The sequence below is a fragment of the Pelobates fuscus genome, chromosome 2, assembly GCF_036172605.1.
Source record: "Pelobates fuscus isolate aPelFus1 chromosome 2, aPelFus1.pri, whole genome shotgun sequence".
In the NCBI taxonomy this organism is placed as follows: domain Eukaryota; kingdom Metazoa; phylum Chordata; class Amphibia; order Anura; family Pelobatidae; genus Pelobates; species Pelobates fuscus.
The window spans coordinates 54,050,429-54,074,344 of record NC_086318.1 but is presented as its reverse complement, the minus strand read 5'-3'; the positions used below and the strand labels follow the sequence as shown (position 1 = coordinate 54,074,344).

The window sequence follows — 23,916 nt, the reverse complement described above, 5'->3', positions numbered from 1 at the left end:
ACTTAAACCATAGCTGACTTGGAGAGCTTTCTGATCCAACCATTTGAAATTCTCTTTCAATTCCCTTTGTATACCTGATAATTGACACATTGGTGACTAACCCTGGCATAATTAGTTTTGAATGTTCTTTTGACTTCTGTAGTATATATTTAGGTGCTATGTTCACCCTAGTTGTGGATTATTTATTTATTTTTAAATTATATTATAAATTATATTTATTTGTAGCTATGGCTCTATTATTTATTAGGCTCTATTTCTGAAAAAACAAGTCCCAACAAAAGACATCGCTCTGAGTCGCACGATTCGGCATCATCATCTCTGTTTTCGAAAGCATCAGGTAAGATTCAAACTTTTTCTGGTCAGTGCGCAATACGAAACTGATCTGAGTGGTTATTACATTAAAAAAGTGTTTTGTTGGTGAGATGCATCTTGGTCCAACTCATTGCAAAACATTTTCCCCCATGACTATATTTATCAAAATGTTCCAAATTCATTGTTAATTTGCCTCATTTCACTATTTAATGGATTAGCCATTACATAGGAATTACACAGAAAGTAATATAGAACAACTATTATGTTGTTAAAGGTTTAATCCAAGCACCATGACCATTTCGGTATTTTAAAGTGGTCATGGTGCAAGGACCCTGTATGTGCAATGTTTCAGCAGAGTTACAGACAGAGCAATATATATAATTATACATACTGGTAGAAAGGTGAACTCTGCTTGTGGGTTTTCATCCAACATTTGTAGAACGATGTAGCATGATAACTCATGAGCTTACAGTATGTAGCGATAATATGCATTAGCAAACGTTAGATGGGGAGAAAAATACGAAGGGCCCAGAAAGGCAATTATGAATAATTGGGTTTTCAGGAGTTTGCTAAATATATTCATGCTTTGTAAATAAACGTGTAATGATGACATGATGTGAATATACAATAAAGCTCACAGATCATCTGTGATCATTAAATGAGTGACTTGTTTGTTCCTATTGCAATTAGCTCTATTCGTTATTTACGATGCAGGATCAGCATTTTCTGGTGAAATGTCAACATCAGCTGTGGGAGAAGATACTGGGAAAAAAACGTCACCACAATTTCTAGGTTCAAACATTGGAGAGTGCGCCACCAGTTCCGAAACTGGAAAACCTACAGCAGATACAAATATCAGGAAACCCCTCCAGCAAACGCCTGAGCCATCGGAGGGGAACAGCTTAAATAGTAATGCCAAGAAATCTCCATGTTCCATTTCTACATCTTCGTCATCATGTACATCTGCCTACTTTCACAATGGAACAGGCCTACAAATATCCCAGTGCTCTATGGCCAAGACATATAAGCAGCCGCCTATAGTCTTTCTTCCCAAACTGTTGTATGACATAATTATTAACACTGACAGCAGTGGACTGTCCAAGTCATCTTCATTCCTGCCCCATTGTGATGTCTCGTGGGCCAGTTCTTTCCGGCCCATGTTGAGCAAGATGATGACTTACACAGAGCAGTCTTTGTATTACCGCCAGTGGACGGTCCCCAGACAAAGCCATATGGACTATAATAACATTAATGATGGTAGGATGGATTCCTTCCATCCAAGAAGATTGCTGCTCAGTGGACCACCTCAGGCAAGTAAACATTGTCAACCTGTGTGATGTTTCATGCAGTAGTGACTTTAATCCCTTAAGGACCAAACTTCTGTAATAAAAGGGAATCATGTCATGTGTCCTTAAGGGATTAAAGGGACACTGTGAACCCCTAGAGCACTATAGCTTGCTGAAACACTTGTGTGTGTGAAGATTGTTTCCTTTTTATGCTGATTTTAATAATAATTGGCACTTTTAGAAATTAATTTTGTTACATCCCTTTGGCTGTCAATCAGACAACTGGTCCTCTTACTTCCTGGTTCAGGGATCTGTATTTCGACCCATTCTCTTTAATATTTTTATTAGTGATATTGCAGAAGGTCTTGGTTGCAAGATATGTCGTTTTTCTGATGATACTAAGATTTGCAACATGGTTGATGTTCCAGGAGGGATAAGCCAAGTGGCAAATGATTTAGGTAAACTAGAAAAATGGTCTGAGCTGTAGCAACTGATATTTAATGTGAATAAGTGCAAGATAATGCATCTTGGGAGTAAAAACCCAAGGGCAGAGTACAGAATATTTGATAGAGTCCTAACCTCAACATCTGAGGAGAGGGATTTAGGAGTAATTATTTCAGATGACTTAAAGGTAGGCAGACAATGTAATAGAGCAGCAGAAAATGCTGGCAGAATGCTTGGTTGTATAGTGAGAGGTATTAGTAGTAGAAAGAGGGAAGTGCTCATGCCATTGTACAGAACACTGGTGAGACCTCACTTGGAGTGTTGTACGCAGTACTGGAGACCGTATCTCCAGAAGGATATTGATACTTTGGAAAGAGTTCAGAGAAGGGCTACTAAACTGGTTCATGGATTGCAGGATAAAACTTACCAGGAAAGGTTAAAGGATCTTAACATGTATAGCTTGGAGGAAAGATGCGACAATGGAGATATGTCTAATACTATCCTTACCTTTTTGTGTCACTTTATCCCTCTAGCATGTAAGCTCATTGAGCAGGGCCCTCTAGCATGTAAGCTCATTGAGCAGGGCCCTCAACCCCTCTGTTCCTGTGTGTCCAACTTGTCTGGTTACAACTACATGTCTGTTCATCCACCCATTGTAAGACCACATATTGAATATGCTGTGCAATTTTGGTCACCTGTTCTAAAGAAGGACATCATGGCACTAGAAAAAGTGCAGAGGCGGGCTACAAAATTAATAAAAGGAATGGAACATATCAGCTATGAAGAAAGGTTAACAAATTTAAACCTATTTAGTTTAGAAAAACGTCGCCTGAGAGGGGATATGATAACATTATACAAATATATTCGGGGCCAATACAAACCATTGTGTGGAAATCTATTCACAAACCGGACTTTACATAGGACACGAGGCCATGCGTTTAGACTGGAAGAAAGAAGATTTCGTCTAAGGCAAAGGAAAGGTTTTTTTACTGTAAGAACAATCAGGATGTGGAATTCTCTGCCTGAAGAAGTGGTTTTATCAGAGTCCATACAGATGTTCAAACAGCTACTAGATGCATACTTGCAAAGACAGAATATTCAAGGATATAATCTTTCAATGTAGGGTAATAACTGCTTGATTCAAGGATAAATCTGACTGCCATTCTGGGGTCAAGAAGGAATTTTTTGTCCTAGCTTGTTGCAAAATTGTGCTTCAAACTGGGTTTTTTTTTTTTTTTTTTTGCCTTTTGGATCAACAGCAAAAAACAGGTGTGAGGAAGGCTGAACTTGATGGACGCAAGTCTCTTTTCAGCTATCTAACTATGTAACTATGTAACTGCGGAACTTGATGGTGCTATATAAATAACATAATAATAATAATAATGATAGAAACATTTAAATACACAAGTGGAATCAACACAGTAAAGGAGAAGACTATACGAAAAAGAAGAAACTACCACAACAAGAGGACATAGTCTGAAATTAGAGGGGCAAAGGTTTAAAAATAATATCAGGAGGTATTACTTTACAGAGAGGGTAGTGGATGCATGGCATTACCTTCCAGCTAAAGTGGTGAAGGTTTACACAGTGAGGGAGTTTAAGCATGAGTGGGGTAGGCATAAGACTATCCTAGCTATAAGAAAAGGCCAGGGACTAATTATTTAGAACATTTGGCAGACTCAATGGACCAAACGATTCTTCTCTGCCATCACATTCTATGTGTTTATGGTTTGGTTAGCTCAGTGGAGCTAAACTCAAGAGGAGCACCTATAAGGAAGAAGAGAAAGGTGGCGCCACAGAGATAATAATAAAATGAAATATAAGCAAGTAGTAATATAGAAATAAACAATGATATACAATATATAGAAACATAGAAACATAGAATGTGATGGCAGAGAGAGAACAATAAAAAGAATAGGTATATATATATATATATATAAACAATATATATATAAATATATAAAAAAAAATATATATTAAAATATATATATATATATATATATATATATATATATATATATATAAAGAGCAGTCCAGAAAGAGTCCAGTAAAACCTTTGGATGAGAGAACAATCACAGTTCTATCTGAGGTAGAGACATCTATGGAGTAGTGGGATCGAGGGGTTTGTGAGATCCGTATGAAAGAGAAAAGAAAATCTAATGGTGCAATAAAACCCAAATTGCAGCTGATAAAAGAGGTCTACATGGTCCTACTCACGTTTTTGAGAGCTAAAAACTAGCTCTTGTATAAACAGCGTACAGTGGTATAGTCCCCACTTATGGGATACGTGAGGGAGTGTTGTAAGTAGATATCTCGTCAAATGGGGACCAGATGTAATATAAAAAACAACAATAGTGCTCACTGTGATAAAACCAGGAGAGTGTATAGAAATACAAAATGGTTACTTACATTTAATTGGGCATGCTTTGGAGTAGTATCTCTCTGGAACAAGTAAAACTTAGATGCCAGGTAGTAAAATAATAAAAATGGTAAAAAAAAAAACAAATTACTAACTCACAACAAAGAAAGTGGCCAAAATACCTTTATTAAAATACAGTTAAATTTTCCACTACGTGTTTCTCCCATTGAGAAAGCCCCAAGGGGAGAAACGCGTTGTGGAAATTTTAACTAACTGTATTTTAATAAAGGTATTTTGGCCACTTTCTTTGGATATCCACTTAAGAAAGCCCTAAGGGGAGAAACGTGTTTTGGAAATTTTAACTAACTGTATTTTAATAGAGGTATTTTGGTCACTTTCTTTGTTGTGAGTTAGCCATCTTATCCTTTTTGCCATTTTTATTATTTTACTACCTGGCATCTGAGTTTTACTTGTTCCAGAGAGATACTACTCCAAAGTATACTTTTTGGGGATTATACCACTTACGCCCTATCATTGAGCAGTGCATCTGCTCAATTAAATGTGAGTAACCATTTGGTAATTTTATACACTCTCCTGGATTTATCACAGTAAGCACTAAGATATCTACTTACAACACTCCCTCTCGTATCCCATAGGTGAGGATTATACCACTGTACGCTGTTTATGCTAGAGCTAGTTTTCAGCTCTCAAAAACGTGAGTAGGACCATAAAGACCTCTTTTATTGGCTGCTACCTATTTGGGTTTTATTGCACTATTACATTTTTTTTCTCTTTCATATGGATCCCACGAACCCCTTGATTCCACTACTCCATAGATGTCTCTACCTCAGATAGGAGTGTGATTATTCTCTCATCCAAAGGGTTTACTAGACAATTTTTGGACTGTTCTTTATATATATATTTTTCTTTTTTAATTATATCTATCTATTATTATTTTTATTGTTCTCTCTCTGTATTATATGTCATTGTTTATTTCTATATTACCACTGGCTTATATTTCATTTTATTATTATCTCTGTGGCGCCACCTTTCTCTCCTTCCTTATACCTATATACCTATAGGGCCTGTGAGGGAGCGCTATCATTTAGGCGTGCTGCCTTTATTTAAGTTTTTAAGCACTGTTTCTTCTGTACACTTTTCAAGAGGAGCACCTGCCTAGCAAAGACTTCTCATTGAGCTGCATTAGGAAGTCTGTGATTGGACAGCCACGCAAAGTCTGGGCAGGGTTAGAAGAGGAGGGATTGGAAAGGCTGCAGACAAGAGAACTGCAACTTTTGCAAGCTGTTTTTATATATACTTCCAATGAAAAAATCCATACTTAAATGCATGCAAGTTTTCATTTTGGGTCTGTCTACTAAACAGTGATATATATATATATATATATATATATTTATATTTGGGCAGTGGAGTGTCCCTTTAATTACTTGCAAAGCTCTCTTGTCTGATTCATTTCTGCTAAGAACTGTGACTTGACTTCATTTTGTGTGTTTGTTCTATATAGTTTACTTTTTCCATAGATGTTACGAACCCAAGAAGAAAAGCAACGTATTAGTTTGAATTATATTGCAATGTTTTTATTACATTTTGTGAAAGAGCCAAGTGGAATAGCAGTTTTTCTATTGACATTTTTCTGTTTCCTCCTACTGTTGCCAATTTTTTGTGATTTTGTGCTTGTACACTTTTTCTACCTCGTTATTTGGTTTTTACCATGAACTCAAATAATCAAGATTTTTTTTTATGACTGCCTTTTAGTCACTCCTTAAATTGGTACACGTCATAAATAATCTCAAAAATGTATCTTTACTAAACATTTTGTCAGGTGATACATTTGTGTTTCATATGTTTTTAGTTTATAGTGTCTGCAAAGATTGTAGATTTCTGAAGAGCTAAAGAAACCTAATATCGATGTTTGATGAATTCCTGTTACAGGTCGGGAAAACCGGAGCGTATCTGCAGTTTCTTAGCATCTTGTCCAGAATGCTCATCAGATTGACAGAAGTAGATATCTATGATGAACAGGAAATAAATATCAGTAAGTGGTTTGCTAATTACTAATGCCAATTGTGTTCACCGTTATCGTATTGTGCCCTTGTTCTGGTATCTACGGCTGTCTCTCTCCATTACATGTATAAAATGGGTAGGGGAATCATACCATTAGTATTAATCCCTGGTACTGTCATTCTATTGTTGACCATTTTTAAAAACTAAGCTTTATGGGGGAAGGCTCTTAAGAATTGTAACGAGGAGGTAGATAGCAATTACTTACTGTTTATAAGGATAATCTGTTTGATATTTTACAATTGTGTAGAACTGATACCAAAAAATGGCAGAACCGTCAAGTAATAATTTTTATTACTATGTAACTGTGCATAAATCTTTCAGAGAAGAAAATCGAATAATACAAATGGCCAACATAACAAAGCAAATAATGGTTAGGAGGGTCCCACAGCCCCGAACGTAAGGAGTCAAAATAAAGGTTTGATTTCTTATCTGGGTTCTGCTGCATAGGAACAAAGAAATGGGGGGGAAGGGGTGGTAGAGAACTCACTAGAGGCCTGGGAAATCAGGCATGTCTCCCTTATATAGGGTAGCGATGTAAGCTGATGAAGCTCTTCCTGCACATAGTGCAGATTGTATAAAAAGTTATATATTTACAAGTACAAATGCGCACTTACAAGATTTCAGACAGAATATCAGCATATCTCCAGTAGAAGTGGTGTCAAGATGTGTCAGCTGGATCTCCAAAAGAAATTTCCATAATCCAGAAAGTGCCAAATACAGTGCAGAACACAAACATGAAATAAAACACAAATGGATAAAAATCCTACGCGTTTCGTCCAGCTGGACGTCTTCAGGGATATGTACATCTCAATGATGGTACTCCTCTTATATATCCCCTGTAATCGATTACCGTTGCCGGCACCTGGGATGGCGTGCGTCTCATGCTAAAACGCATGAGATTTCTGGGTTGTTATGCCGATACATCATATCCCCGCAGAGAGCAGGCGGGGAGCAGTGCTCGACAGACGTTAGGTGCCTTGTCAAACAGTTAAAAAAGGGTTTTCACCTTACATTGTGGAGCATTCTAACAGCCAAAAACATTATGGTTGATGTAGTCCACAACATCTGGAGTGACGAAGGTTACTTACACCTGCTATATGGTATATGAAAATGTCCTCACTTAAGTAAAAAAAAAAAGGCAGAGAATAAAAATGGAAAAAGTTAGAAAGGTTTAATATAAAAATTATTTGTTGCCATCACCTTAATGATCACCTTTCATAAAAGTGGAAATGATCGAACAGTTTTAGAAAGAATACTGAAAATAAAATAATTTACAAACAAAGGTGCAAAACGACAATAATGTAGCGAGGTTTGCAAAACTAATGCGTTCCTAACTAATAAAAACATGAATATTTCTCAAATTATCATTAAAAAAACAACAAATTACAGTCTGTTTCTGAATGGAAACTAAACTGAGTAAATATAAATATTTAACATTAATTTATTTTAGGATAATTAAATATATCATGACATACACCATGGAGACACACTGGAGCAAAACCGGATCTCCCATGCTTCCCATTAGAAGAGTTCAATTATATACAAAGTTAATTAAATGATATTGCATATTTAGGTTATATTGTAGCAGATGGGAGACATCCTTGTTAAAAGATTATGCCTAATATATTAGCTACACATTATATGCTAATCGACCAACAAAGCCTGACTACTTGCATTATCACCCTAGCAACATAAATTAAACATTCGTGTTTAAACTAATAATTAAAAGAAAAATATTCACAAAGCAAGATTGCATAGATTTAGGAGAATACATAAACAGATGATATATAAAATCAGTATTTGTAGATGTTCTTAGAAATTAGCATAGATTGATGGCACACACTCTATGGATGTATGACGCAAATATACCCTTCGGGGATTTAACATGGGTGCAATATTTCAGTTATGTAGTTGTGACGTCAATAAGCATCTTAATATGCATGATATATCTGGAGGATAATTCGGTATTATTACTTGATATTATTCCAGGAAAATTCTGAGAAGATTCACACCAGTGAATCAAAACAGAAATCTATGTATTTTATTAAAGACATATTTTCCGACAGAGGTGATTAATCTTTGGAACTTTGTTTGTCATTGTTTTGTATTTACCATAATGTTCAGCCAGCCAAACAGATATACTCTGGAAGCTATGGCAATAAATATCAAACACGTGTTGTTACTTATTGTGACATAGGGAGGATTTCTCATTTCAGTGGTACCGAAGGTGTAAAATGGTGATTGAGCATGGCTCAGTCCTGCTAACTTTTTACAGATAGTTATACCAGATTATGAAGATGCTAATTTTTTTTTTAAAGTTCTTCAATAAGACCAGATTTGAGCAAATGTAGGAATTCGGGGTGGACAGAGAGATATAAAGTCCCAGGCACACCCAGTAGTTTTCTTGGATGGACAGACTTTATTTAGGAACAGAGCAAAAACAACGTTTCGACACTCCAATGGGCCTTTGTAAAGCCTTGACAAAGTCCAACTGGAGGCCCGAAATAGGGACCAAAACTTTGTTTTTGCTCTGTCCATCCAAGGAATTTACTGGGTGTGCCTGGTACTTTATTAAAATGTTCCAGTTTAATTTAGGGATTTTGCCTTCCCCGAATCTCCCACTACTCATGCAACCAGTGTGCAATGGGCTACCTAGGTTACATGTGCTGGGGGTCTAATTAGCCCCTGGCAAAAAAGTACAAATATCTCCTATATGTGCAATGTTTCAAGCAGAAATGCTACACATACGTATTCCCTCCTCCATGACCACTTCTGAAAGCAGAAATAGCAGTAGATGTTGTAGTAGCCCTTTAACTGTAATGGGGTAATAAAGCATATGGATGTAGAGGTTGTAACTTTGGGGGGCCAGGGGTGTACAGTGGTGGTATGTGGCTCTGAAGACTTGCTATGACAAAAGGCTTGGGAACTAGCTGTGTAATGAAGAAATGGCTATCTGCAGGGGTTGGGCTGTTAGCGTGAAGAACTGTGTGGAACATTTTATCATGTCATTAATGTGTTTTGTACCTAAATATGTTGAACCTCTACAGGTGATATTTCTGCTATAATCTTCTGCTATAATCTTTATTACCTGCACAGTAATTTAGCTGATGGTATTCCTAATGGCGGATCTTAATTTGTATTTGTTTGTGCATGTAGGTGTCAGGGAGGAAACTGATCACTGCTTTCATCAGATTACAGATAAATGGCCAAATGTGGAGATTTTCAAAAAGATGGACTTTGATTACACATTACATGATCCCAAGTACGAAGAAGCGAGTGTTATTTGTTCCGAAGTTCTGCAAAGTATCTGCAAAGAAGGTAATTCTCCTGATAGAACTGCCTTCCACTCTGGTTATCATGGATGGGTTGAAATGTTATTCCTAAGGTTAAACAGATGCTCACACTAACTAAAACAGTCAATGTACGTTCTAGGATATAAGAGGCTCCCAGATATCATTTGTGCAATGTGTAGTTTAGGTTATTTATTATCTTTAGTTATTCATTTTTTTTTAAAATAATTTTTGTGTTTGCTTTTTTGCTCTAGAATGACTGCGGTTCAGGATGCCATGACTGGCAAAGTTTTTGGTAGCTGTAGTTTAACCTGTTAGCTTTGTACTATAGAAGGCTAAACATTTCTGTATTTAAAATTAATTTATATATGCATTTGGCATTTTTAATTGTAATTGTTACTGTTCTCTATATTTACCCTGTAAGCTCAAAGGAATTGGTAGAACGATTGTATTTATTTCTGATCATTTGTCATTTTTGTGTATATATTGCCTGGAAAATGAAGATGTTAAAGGGACGCTCTAAACACTAAAGCATTTTAACTTGCTGAAGTGCTTTATGTTTGAAGTGTGTTCTCTTTTTTCTTTTTACAAAAAGTGCAGATTTCAATAGAAATTAGCATTTTAATGAATTAACATTGTTACCCCTCCTCCCTCTCCCACACTGACTATGAAAAAGACAACCTGCCCTAGTTGTTTAGCTCAAGAGGGAGGCTTACAGTCTTATAGCACCTGCCCTTTAAAGACTTCTCATTGAACTGCATTGGGAAGTCTGTGATTGGACAGCCACAGAAAGTCTGGGCTGGGGAAGAAGGGGAGGGGTTGCAAAGGCTGCAGACAACAGACCTGCAGCTTTTGCAAGCTGTTTTTTTTTTATATATGAACACAACGCACAATTAAATGCATCCTTGTTTTTATAGGTGGTATATCTTTTAAATAGAGAGGGGAGCTGTGAATGTTGGATATAAAAGTAAGCAAGTTTCTCTCAGAGTCTCCAGTCCTTAACCCCTTAAGGACCAAACTTCTGGAATAAAAGGGAATCATGACATGTCACACATGTCATGTGTCCTTAAGGGGTTAAAGTTCCTGGGTGAAACTCTGCACATTCTTGGATATGCGCATACATGAAATATCTCTAATATAATAAAAAAGATCAGTGAAAACCCCATAAAATCACCACAAATAGCTGTATATATATAATTGCAAGATATAGCCCAAAGCAGAAAAGATATGGGCATTCAGGGGACATTTTTAAAGAAAGCACCCATTTATTCCATCATAACGATTCCATTCAGCATCGATCTTTCGGAGCACTGATTTATTTATTTATTTATTATTGCCATTTATATAGCGCCAACAGATTCCGTAGTGCTTTACAATATTATGAGAGGGGGATTTAACTATAAATAGGACAATTACAAATAAACTTACAGGAACAATAGGTTGAAGAGGACCCTGCTCAAACGAGCTCACATTCTATAGGAGGTGGGGTGTAAAACACATTAGGACAGGAATTTACAATCAAATAAGGTGGGCTGCCCTTTAGGAGAGGGCAAGAGACAGGTATGTGAGGTAAGGGTTAGTCTTGGAGGCCATAAGCTTTCCTAAAGAGATGGGTTTTAAGGCACTTCTTAAAAGATGCAAGACTAGGGGAGAGTCTGATGGCGGTAGGCAGGCTATTCCACAGGAAGGGAGCCGCCCGTGAGAAGTCCTGCAAGCGCGAGTTGGCCGTACGAGTGCGGACAACGGACAGCAGGTGGTCATGGGCAGAACGGAGAGACCGAGAAGGGACATACCTATGGATCTGTGAGGAGATATAAGAGGGGCTAGAGTTGTTCAGTGCTTTATAGGTGTGAGTTAGTACCTTGAATTGACTCCTATAGCATACAGGAAGCCAATGTAAGGACTGGCAGAGGGGTGAGGTGTGAGAGAAACGACTAGAGAGGAAAATCAATCTAGCAGCAGCATTCATTACGGACTGTAAGGGTGCAGTACGGCTATTGGGAAGACCAATCAGGAGAGGGTTACAATAATCCATGCGGGAAATTACTAGAGCATGGACAAGCTCCTTGGTAGTATCTGGTGCAAGAAAGGGGCGGATGCGGGCTATGTTTTTAAGATGGAATCTACAGGATTTGGCAACATGCTGGATGTGAGGCTCAAAGGTGAGACCAGAGTCAAGTATGACGCCAAGACAGCGCGCTTGCAAGGATGGACTAATGTTGGTACCACAAACTTGGAGGGAGAGCGAAAGATGAGGATCAGTATTAGGAGGAGGAAAGACAAGGAGCTCAGTTTTGGAGATATTGAGTTTCAGAAAGCGGGAGGACATCCAGTCAGAGATGGAAGAAAGGCAAGCAGTGACACGTTGCAGGACGGCAGGGGAGAGGTCCGGGGAGGAGAGATACAGCTGGGTGTCATCAGCGTACAGGTGGTAGTGAAATCCAAAAGAGGTAATAAGTTTGCCAAGAGAGGCAGTATAAAGAGAAAATAGAAGGGGACCAAGGACGGAGCCTTGGGGAACGCCAACTGAGACAGGGCAAGGGGAGGAGGTATCATTAGAAAAGGAGACACTGAATGAGTGTTGGGAGAGATAAGAGGAAAACCATGAGAGGACAGAGTCACAGAGACCAAGTGATTGAAGAGTTTGAAGAAGGAGAGCATGATCAATGGTGTCAAAGGCCGCTGAGAGGTCAAGAAGAATTAGTATGGAGTAGTGGCCTTTGGATTTAGCTGCGATTAGGACGTTAGTAACTTTGATAAGGGCAGTCTCTGTAGAGTGGAGAGGCGGAAGCCAGATTGAAGGGGGTCAAGGAGAGAGTTGGAATTGAGGAAATGAGACACACGGGTAAAGACAAGTCTTTCCAGAAGCTTTGAGGAAAAAGGGAGCAGGGATATGGGACGGTAGTTAGAGGGGGTGGATGGGTCGAGGGATGGTTTTTTTAGTATAGGTACTACAGTGGCATGTTTAAGGTCAGCAGGGACGATGCCAGAAGAGAGTGAGCAGTTGAAGATGTGTGTTAGAGAAGGCACAAGACAAGTGGAGAGAGATCTAATAAGGTGAGATGGGACAGGATCGAGCGGGCAAGTGGTGGGACGAGAGGAGCAAAGAAGAGCAGCCACCTCTTGGACAGTAGCTGGGGAGAATGTCTGAAGGGTAGGAAAGGCATGATCTATGTGTGATTGAGAAACAGAAAGGCAAGGAGGGGAGAATTATTTCCTTAGCTGTTCAATCTTGTCAGTGAAGTAACATGCAAAGTTATCAGCAGTAAGGTTAGTTTTGGGGGTGGCCACAGCAGGGCGAAGAAGAGAATTAAAGGTGTGATGCTCCTTTCTCAATACGAAGTTATTACATATATACCCGCTAGTGCATATATAATGACATTAACGTCAGAGAGTGCGGCATAATATTATTTGTCGAAAGAAAATTCAAAGCCACAAGAGCTGTCAAAGTTGTCATTTCTATGTACTAATTAAAGTAATTAAGTTAATACATCCCTCCTGTTATGATTGTTCATCCATCAAAATAAAGATTTGAAGAACAACAAGCACAACAATGTATTGTCACCTCTACAGAAGAGAAAAATGAGGAGCAGGAGAAGTACCCCACCCTGATCAGATTTTACAGATTAGGGGCTGTACGTTTTTTTAAATACATTTCTTAGATGCCAGTTAGTTTGTGTATGTGTGTTGCATAGTTTATTCCTAATATCAAGATAAAATGTAGTTTATGCCAAATCAATAGTGACTTCTAACCTATCAATACTAGAAAATATAATACAACAGGTAATATTAAAGGAACACTAAAGGGTTAGGAACACAAACATATATGTATTAAAACACTATCTAGCCCCCCGCCCCGGAACCCCTTCTCCCCCATCAGAAGTGATGATCATAGCCAAGGAAAGCATTGGATTGGTTGAAATTGTCAATTTTGATTATCTCAGCCAAGGAGGCGGGCCAGAGGGCACAGCCAAAAGCCGCCCGGGCCAATCAGAATCTCCTTATAGAGATGCATTTAATCAATGCATCTCTATGAGGAAAGTTCAGAGGGTGCATATACCGAGTGTCAGTGCTGCACAGTGTGTAGCACTATCCCGGGAAGCACCTCTAGCAGCCATCTTAGGAGTGGCCACTGGAGGTGTCCCTAGGCTGTAATTTAAACACTGCATTTTCTCTGAAAGACAGTGTTTACTGCAAAAGCCTGAAGGGAATGATTCTACTCACCAGAGCAAATGCAATAAAATGTAGTTGTTCTGGTGACTATTGTGTCCCTTTACAGAGAATAAATCAATAGTTAATGGTTCAGCTTTAATCTGCTGGTGGAAAATACTTTTCCGTTATCTCTTGCGATCACATCACATAAATTAGCTTCGCTTTCTCCAGAAATTCAAAAAAATATCAGAATCTTTAAAAACATGTTGTTGCATTTTTTCCTCATTTAGAAAAGGTATATACTGCGTTATTAAAAAAAAGCCAGGTTTAGAATCTAATGTTTTCTGTCTTTTTCCACTGATTTGTCTTTTTAGTCTTGTGCTCTGTGCAATGCGTCAATTCCAATTCACTGCAGCATGTCATCTTTATTTTCTGCAGAATTCAGCAAGTGAAACCATTTCCTTTTTTTTTTTTTTTTTAAGTTACATTTGTTCATGGGGTGTTCTAAGAGTGCCACCCATGCTATAAGACTTGCTGATCCTACTCCCTACGCTTAGTTTTGCACTGTTGCAAATCCTTGTATATGGATTACTAAATGTAGCGTAAGTGGTCAGCTGTAGATATTGGTGTAAACCCTGCTCCCCATCTCCACGCACGTCGTTACAGCAAGCTGAAAACCTCAGAGAAATTGAAAGTATGCGAACGTAATCCCTGCAAACACAGTAAAATGAACCCAGAGATGGGTTTTTTTTGTTACAGTTTCTAGACGTATTGACCTTCAGTTATTAGACTAGCTAAATAGTTATATATGTCTTTCTTTGTTTACTGCTCTCAGTACTCAATACACACATTACCATACATTATGCTTACACGGCTGAATAATGCGCCACCCGGGCCATGCAAACTCTCTGTGATTAATTATCACTTATTACTGTATAAATTACATTTTTTAATAAACTTGTCTTTATTTTAAAAAAAAATGTAAAAATGTAAAAGTTTCCCAAAATGCTCACAGAATGTAAAACATATGCCTCTACATGGACATAACACCATAATAAATACAGTTGTATAATTAAGCTCTGGAATCTTAATTTCTAAGTTCATCGTAAGCTAACACCCAGGTATGTGCCCAAATTCCTGCTTATCTCTCCTTTATGCCGCTCGCTGCTCTGTGAATAACTATAATGGTAAAAACCTGTATTTATTCTCTTATCGTCTCCTGCCTATACTATTGCAACCGTCTCCTTACTGACTTTCATCTGAATGTCTGTCTCTACAAAATGCTGTTTGCCTGTTCATCTTCCTTGCATGTTGTTCCTCTTTTGTTAATTCGCTAACAAAGCATCCTTTCAAAAATGACTTTAAAACTCTTTATCCTCACTTGCATCATTGAATGTTCTTTGAAAGCTCTCACCAATCAGTCTTCCAATCCAAACACTGATTATTCCTGCAAGCTAACTGTCACTTTCTTTATTCTTTTTAATTCTACTAAATGTGTCATCCACCATGTCCATTTTAACTGACAGCGCTCCCAGCAAGCTGTTTAAGGTTTTACTCCATTTCCTCCTTGTATCGTAGTGCAGGTTATTTATCAGTGCTCTGTAAGGAAATGATAATAACCTGTAGCAAGTTACAATATTTTATTTCGTATACCAAACAGTGTTTTCATTTGTCCAAGAGAAATCCTAATCTTTAGTTAGCAACATATTCTGAAAAAAAAAATTGTAACTTAAAATAAAGAATACCTTTAGATTTAACTTATTTTTAGGCTTTACACATCCATATTCAGCAATTTTACTTTAGTAACTTGGAGGGGTGGGGTGGGCGGGTAAATGGGCAGGTGTTAAATGTTATCCAGAAGGCTACCTTGCTTATTGCAACTGGATCAGCTGAAGGTGGGCGGACTGCTGTTCTGATGTGAGGCAGGGAAGTTTAAATTCAGACTGTGGGAGTGATAGGTAAGAGCGTCAAATAGGCCGTCAATAAAGCTAGGGAATAGGAAGATTCACAGATGATGATATGAGAGTTATTCAAATAAAAACAAACATACATTTAGGTATGTACCAATAAAAGGGGGGGCAGATATCACAGAGGAAAGTCTTTTTAGATATATAGATATAAACACATGAACGATACTTTAATTTTGAGTTTACCTCCTTTGCATTTCTGGGGTTTTCACTGTACACTCACTTATACACTTACCCTGAATGCTTGTACTTGGATGTGCTGACACCTAGCCTCCAATGCTGTTGAATCACTAATCATTTCCTAGGTTTCAACAAAAAAATTTAATTATAATAGGCTGCCTCCTATGCTTTCCATTGGAATATCGTTAATACTCTGTGGAGGTGACACCTTTTGGTTAAATAGATTCATTAGCATCTTTATGGTAGTGTAATATTATCAGGCACACGGCAAAATGTGTGCTAGGCTCATTTTCCACAAAAGAGTATACTTTGAAATTCTCTTGTGTTTAGGCACATTCTGTTATCACCTAGGAAATGGCCGCTCATAAGCTTTGACAGATAAAACCTTTATTGTCAATGTATCGGTTCACACGATCATCGTGAGATAACACACATCTATATCAAGCAATCACTGTATGTGGACAGGATAGTAAATACATCAACGTACAATACAATTAAGCCTCTGTATTGTTAATGAGTCAAATTACCGACAATATCACAGAGAAATGTCACTGAGTTAACATTGTATAGTTCAGCCTGTCAGTCTGTCCGTCAAATGTAAAACTAATAGGAGGTAATTGAAGGACTAATTATAGTTGACTGCAATTCTTAATGGCCAATTACTGAGCCTTTCAGGAGACGCAAAAAGGTAAAACTTCAGAAACCTGATAAATATATCACCTCTTTATTGTAAGATTAAACAGAAACCTGCCAATTCCAACCAATCTCCCATATGTACTTTTTAAATAATATAAATAGACCTAAATGTAATTAAGCTGACATTAACTAAGTTAATTACAAAAAAGTGATGTGTTGTCAAACTAAAACAGCACATTGTATGTGCCACAAAGTCACATCGCACTCAGCAACTTACCATTTCTATGGTGTACTCCTTCAAAGGAGATCAAGTTAAATTATCAAGCTAAAATTGCTATCTAAAAGCTCTTATATAAATCACTTTCATATTTTGTCATATCCAGATATTCTGTCTCTTTCTTCTTTGATACAGCCCTTTTTAGGGAATATAACATAGAGATTAGATGACTCTTTGGAAAGTAAAATTACTGGTTGTTGTATCTAGGATACACTCAAGACACCAACAATTTTAGGTAATTTTGACCTAAATTTTCAGTATTTTTGAAAGCTCAACGCTGTATATTCTCTATTTTAACCCTAACTCTCCTCACTCCAAACCACCAATTCCACCTCTCTAACCCTACCCCCATGATTCCACTCAATACCTCTATCAGCCCCCTACCGTTGGGACAAGCTCTCCAAATCCAATCTGCCATATCTTTCCAGAAAATCATAAATGGTTCACTGAAGCCTTTCTAGTCATTTCCTAACCCAGTTACTCGCATGTCCCTCACATCTCAACATATCTTTTATTATTATTATTATTATTGTCATTTATATAGCGCCAACAGATTCCGTAGCGCTTTACAATATTATGAGAGGGGGGATTTAACTATAAATAGGACAATTACAAATAAACTTACAGGAACAATAGGTTGAAGAGGACCCTGCTCAATCGAGCTTACATTCTATAGGAGGTGGGGTGTAAAACACATTGGGACAGGAATATGCAATCAAATAAGGTGGGCTGCCCTTTAGGAGAGGGCAAGAGACAGGTATGTGAGGTAGGGATTAGTCTTGGAGGCCATAAGCTTTCCTAAAGAGATGGGTTTTAAGGCACTTCTTAAAAGATGCAAGACTAGGGGAGAGTCTGATGGCAGTAGGCAGGCTATTCCATAGGAAGGGAGCTGCTCGTGAGAAGTCCTGCAAGCGCGAGTTGGCCGTACGAGTGCGGACTCAGCGTATCACTCTCCCATTATTTTTTGATCCCCCTCAGTGCGGCCACCATGAAGCCTTCTTCTGGTCTCCCAGATGCAACTCTTCCATACAAAGTAAAATTGATTTTGGTCATGTGACCACACAAGGTCAATTATCTTCTCCACTAAACACTTTCTCTTCATCACCCTTCTTTGCAGGTCCACTTGACCAAGGGTCCCTCTTGTGATTTTTCTCATCCTATCCCTTTGTTTCTATTCTATTCTATACTTTACTTAATGTATACTGAATTTGTCTTCTATTTTCTTCACATTCAATGCACAGTGATTGTAAAGCATTGCTTCTAGATTCTGTATTCATCATACTCAATGTGTACGGTATACTGAGTGGTTACTCTAGATTGCAAGCTCACCGGCAGGGTTTCTCTACTCCTTGTGTTTCAGTGTGCTTAATTTTTTATCCATTGTTTGCATAATTACCATTGTTATTTATGTAGAAATTGCCAGAGTGCTTAATATTATAAATAAATATTAAAATAAAAGAATTGTATGACGAGTAGAACACAGGTGCAAAACTGAGGCTGTGCATTATAGAGCTCCGTCGCACACCTTCACACATAGACAGATTTATAGGTGAGGGTGTCACAGATGTTATCTCTGTGGGCAGTCTGGCTGTCACACTGTCACTAATTAGCACAGAGAGTTAAAGTGCTATTGCTGAACGGCACTGTAACCCTTGCAATGCTGGGTTAAATATATCAGTTACATAGAAACTTTGAATGTGACGGCATATAAGAACCGTTTGGCCCATCTAGTCTGCCCAATTTTTTTTTTTTCCGAGGTGGGCAAAGCCAATTAATGTTATGAATTGACATTTTTATTTTCCTGTTTGCATCGTTATTCGCTGACAATTCTCAATTAATTTTTTTTTTTTTAAATTCTTTATTTTGTCGTGCATGAGTCAACATAACAAGCTTTCATGCTATGCCCCAACAGCCTTAGCATGTTTCGAAAAAGACAAAGTTTAACAGTTGTGGCATATAATAAAGGTGCACATTTTTTTGAATAATGGTTATCAAGAGAAATCAAGCTTAGTATAAGTATTTTAGCGTGCGTTCGTAGCGGTGGTGTGTTATAAGTAAGTTAGGTACAGGCTTTGTAATGAATTCCTGTTCGGCTATCCTATGATATAGGCAGGAGTACAGCACCTCCAATATGGTGTCTTGTGTAGCGTTCCAACATGGTTAGTGCGTATCTAGTGTGCGTTGTGAGGGAGGCTTTGAGGTGAGCCGTGGCAGTGTTGCAAGCTAGGACGTCTGAGTGTGCTAGAGTGGAAGGGAAGAGGGTGGATATTACAACAGAGCGGTACAGGCTTAACCTCAAAGATTGCTGTCAATTCTTGAAGTATTAAGCAGGGTGTACAATCCTGTCTAAATGTTAGGCTAATGCAAAATAGTATAACTTGTAAGAGATATAGACATGGTGAGTATTAGCTTATTCTTTCCTTGGCATAACAGGCTAGACATGGATAAAAGGATAATAAAAGGAACACAGTATACTATGCATCAATAGGCTATATCGAGTAGGCTGTTAATTATTATTAAGAGAGGAACACTGGTGGCATGACATATTCAGCAACAAAAACATAGAGATTGGTAGCTAAGGGGAGCTGGGTCAGCCGTGGAAATAGCTTGTACTAAAATATAATACTATCAGCCTATCCCCTTAACTGGTATCGAACAGTCCCACATTGCTTGACTTTGTAGGCTTGTTGCTGGAGTTGGCAGTGATGGGTTCTGTGGCTGCAATTGCTTCCCTTCTTCCTCTCCTATTTTCCACCTGAACCGCAGTGAGCCATCCGGTAATCCTTCCGTAGCAGATGGGCTTTTGGCTGGCTTGGTTGGTGGTTGCTTCCAGCGGTTCCTGGACTTACGATGTCTGTGTGCCACGTGTCTTCTGCCTGAGGCCTTAGAGGGAACTCTCGCCGTCTTGCCATCAATCCCGGTTGGAGGATTGTGGGCCCAGGGCATCCCCGATTCACAGGTGGCTCCCCGGGTGTATGGCTGGCATAGGAGGGATGCCTCCAGGTGAGTGCCCAGCCCAGAAGAAGGGTAAGTGGCTGCGACTGTAGCTTCGTCCATGTGAGTGGCTGGGCTTATTATATTGGTGGTACCGGTCGCTGTCTGGATCTGTGAGGCATGAGTAAAGGGTGGGTGCGCCCGCCCTGCTCGGGCTGCGATCCGGTCCCAGAACGCTGCGCATAGCTTGTCAAAGTCTGCGTTAAATTTGGCTTCCCAAGTTGTTGCAGGGTGGTCCCTTTCTCCGTCCGCCATGTTGGTTGCGGCCCCGGAGCGGGAGGCTACGGCGTTGCTTAATGTGCCGTTCTCGGCTGCCTTTTTCTTAGCAGGGACCGGGATGACCCCCACCGGTCCAGAGGGGCGGGAACGGGTTGCTTGCTGTAGCCCTGCGGCCTCAGAATGGAGGATCGGCCGCATCCTCCCCCCATGAGTATCTCCGCGTCAATAGGCCTCAGAAGCCGCGTTCAGCCGCAGATCGGCGGGCGAGTCTCCGGAATCGTCTGAAAATGTGCCCCATCGTTTAGGTACAGTGTGCACTCTCGGTGGCTGCTGTTTTGGGGTTAACATCCCGTTTTGTGCCCGGTTTGGCTTGGTTTGTGTGAGGAGCTCACCACTTGCACGTCTGTCGGCCATGCTGGTCAGGCCCCGCCCCCCTAGTCTGCCCAATTTTTAAATACTTTCATTAGTTCCTGGCTTTATCTTAAGTCTAGGATAGCCATTGGATCAACTAAATAACCTCCATTTGTTTGAATATGCACAGGGATTTGGGAGAGAGCGCAGGTAACTTTTTTCTTTGGTTTTTACTGTATGTATTTGGGGCTGATGTGTACTATGGTCGTCGCTGCCGCCCAGGAATGATGGGAGTTTGAGCGCAGGACTTGATTTTTTGTATTTGTATTCACTTTTGTATCACACTGCTATGTTACAATGATGCTGCCCATCCCATGCAGGGCCGGTGCAAGGATTTTTGCCGCCCTAGGCAAAAACAATTTTGCCGCCCCCCCCATATGTCCTGCCCACCATGTGACATCACAATGCCCCGCCCATATGCTCTGCCATATGGCCCAACGCCAGTCTTCACAAAGTGTCTTTTATCTGAAAAGACAGTGTGTTTACATTAAAAAGCCTACAGGCATAGGCTATAGACACCAGAACCACTACATTATGCTGTAGTTTTTCTGGTGACTATAGTATCCATTTAATGTGAGGTAAATTAGAGATTAGTGCCACTAATAATATATTGGATTGCCTACTTACCACCAGATGAGGACAAGAGGCTGATGATGGGCTCAGTCTGGCTCCACAGGTCTGGTGTAGAAGAGGCTCTCTGAAGACTGTTTTTAACAGTGTTCACAACAATTAACGAACAGGAAGCAGCTCCATTTTTTTAGGGCCCCTTACACAGCTCAAGGTCTGGGCCCCCAGGGGGCATACGCCTACAATGCCCACCCATAAATCCACCTACATGGCCCATCCATGAGTTGGGGATTTTTTATGTGTGCAATTTGTGTAAGGGATGTAGTGTGTTTATATGGGATGTAGTGTGTGTTTGCGTGTAAGGAATGCATTGTATGTGTGTGTGTGTGTGTGTGTGTGTGTAAGGGGTGCAAGGTTTGTTTCTGTGTATGTAATTGAATGCAGTGTGTGTCTGTAAGGGGTGCATTAATTATGTAAGAGAACGTAAGGGATGTATTGTGTGTGAGTAGGAATGCATTGTATTTTTCTGTGTGTGTGTGTGTCACTTAGTGCTCTCCCTTGGCCCCCTGTCCCTCTGCAGTCCCCCCTTGGTGGTCTTCTCACTCCCCTCTCCCCCCCCTTAGTGGTCCTCCCTCTCCCAAACCCCTTAGTGGTCCTCCCTCTCTCAAACCCCTTAGTAGACCTTCCCCTACTCCCACCAACCCCTTAATGGTAATCTCCCCCCCCCCCCCTCAGTGGTCCTTACCCTCCTTCCCTCTCCTTAGTAGTCCTCCCTCCTTACCCCCCTTTGGTGGTCCTTCCCCCCCTTAGTGGTCCTCCCTCTCCCAAACACCTAGTGGGCCTCCCCTCCTCCTCCCTCAGTGGTCCTTACCTTCCCACCCCCGTTCCCCCTGTGTTCCTTCACCCCTCCCCCAGTGGTCCTGACTCACCCCTCCCCTAGTGGTCCTTACCCTCCCCTCCCCTAGTGGTCCTTCCTCCCTCCTCCCCTCCCGTAGTAGTCCTTACCCTCCCTCCCCTCCCCTAGTGGTCCTTCCTCCCCCTCCTCTAGTGGTCCTTACTCTCCCCTCCCCTAGTGGTCCTTACCCCCCCCCTCCAGTGGTTCTTACCCCCCTGGTCCTTACCCACCCCAGGGGTCATTATCCACCACCCTCCCTCCCCTAGTGGTCCTTATCCCCCCCTCTCCCTCCCTCCCCTAGTGGTCCTTATCCTCCCTCCCCTCCGCTAGTGGTCCTTACCACCCCCTCATGGTCCTTACCCCCCCCCCCCAGTGGTCCTTACCCACCCCAGTGGTCCTTATCCACCCCCTCCCTCCCCTAGTGGTCCTTATCCCCCCCTTTCCCTCCCTCCCCTAGTGGTCCTTATCCTCCCTCCCCTCGTGGTCCTTTCCCCCCCTCATGGTCCTTACCCCCCCCAGTGGTCCTTAGCCCCCCCCCTGGTCCTTACCCACCCCCAGTGGTCCTTACCTCCCTCCCCTCCCCTAGTGGTCCTTTCCCCCCCTCATGGTCCTTATCCCCCCCCCCTGGTCCTTACCCACCCCCAGTGGTCCTTATCCCCCCCTCTCCCTCCCTCCCCTAGTGGTCCTTATCCTCCCTCCCCTCCCCTAGTAGTCCTTTCCCCCTCATGGTCCTTATCCCCCTCCCCAGTGGTCCTTACCCCCCTGGTCCTTACCCACCCCCAGTGGTCCTTTCCCCCCCTCATGGTCCTTATCCCCCCCCCTGGTCCTTACCCACCCCCAGTGGTCCTTATCCCCTCCCTCTCCCTCCCTCCCCTAGTGGTCCGTTATTCCCCCCCCTCCCCTAGTGGTCCGTTATTCCCCCCCTCCCCTCCCCCAGTGGTCCGTTATTCCCCTCTCCCCTAGTGGTCCGTTATTCCCCCCCCACCCCCCCTCCCCTAGTGGTCCGTTATTCCCCCCCCCCTCGTGGTCCGTTATTCCCCCCCCCCCAGTGGTCCGTTATTCCCCCCTCCCATAGTGGTCCGTTATTCCCCCCTCCCCTAGTGGTCCGTTATTCCCCCCCACCCCCCCTCCCCTAGTGGTCCGTTATTCCCCCCCCCCTCCCATAGTGGTCCGTTATTCCCCCCCCACCCCCCCTCCCATAATGGTCCTTACCCTCCCCTCCTGCCCATGTAGCGTGGCCGGGCGGCGCGGAACCAGGGACAGGAACCTCTGTTTCCTGTACCCGGCCGCCGGCAGACTGACAGGAAGTGCTCACTCAGTGAGCGCTTCCCTTCAGTCCGCCGGCGGCCGGGTACAGGAAACAGAGGTTCCTGTCCCTGGTTCCTCGCCGCCCGGCCACGCTACATGGAGAGACCGGCAGGAGGGAGCGCTCTGCGCTTCCCTCCTGCCGGTCACTGAAACCCGGCCGCCCTCGATGCAGCAGTGCTGCGCCGCCTGGGGCTTGTTAAAGCGCTCAGGCGGCGCAGCATGAGGAGGCGCACCGGGGACAGGGATCCGGCGCCCCCTGATACGTTGCGCCCTAGGCGGCTGCCTAGGTCGCCTTACAGGTGGCGCCGGCCCTGATCCCATGTGTTCCTTATTAGGGGTTAATAAGCATGCAGGGGTGTATATAAAAAAAAATACCCCTCATTAGAGATGTCTTTGCCAGAAGCTTAAGGAATCAAGGTGAATGAATGGTTAGTTTAGGACCCACTTGAGAGGTTTGCCTTGACGTGGCAGGTGGGCTAAAGTCTCATGGCCATTGGAGTAACTAAATGACCTCCATTTGTTTAAATATGCATAGGG

The 23,916-nt window shown here is 41.3% G+C and overlaps 1 protein-coding gene across 1 annotated transcript in view; it reads left to right on the top strand.

Annotated features, from left to right (window-relative positions):
• Positions 1 to 23,916, top strand: part of GREB1 (growth regulating estrogen receptor binding 1) — a 161,566-nt gene that overhangs the window by 118,640 nt on the left and 19,010 nt on the right. The window contains exons 21-24 of the mRNA XM_063442160.1: positions 248 to 337; positions 1,027 to 1,622; positions 6,352 to 6,454; positions 9,640 to 9,801. Coding sequence (XP_063298230.1) covers positions 248 to 337; positions 1,027 to 1,622; positions 6,352 to 6,454; positions 9,640 to 9,801 — 951 coding nt within the window. The remainder of the gene's footprint in view (positions 1 to 247; positions 338 to 1,026; positions 1,623 to 6,351; positions 6,455 to 9,639; positions 9,802 to 23,916) is intronic.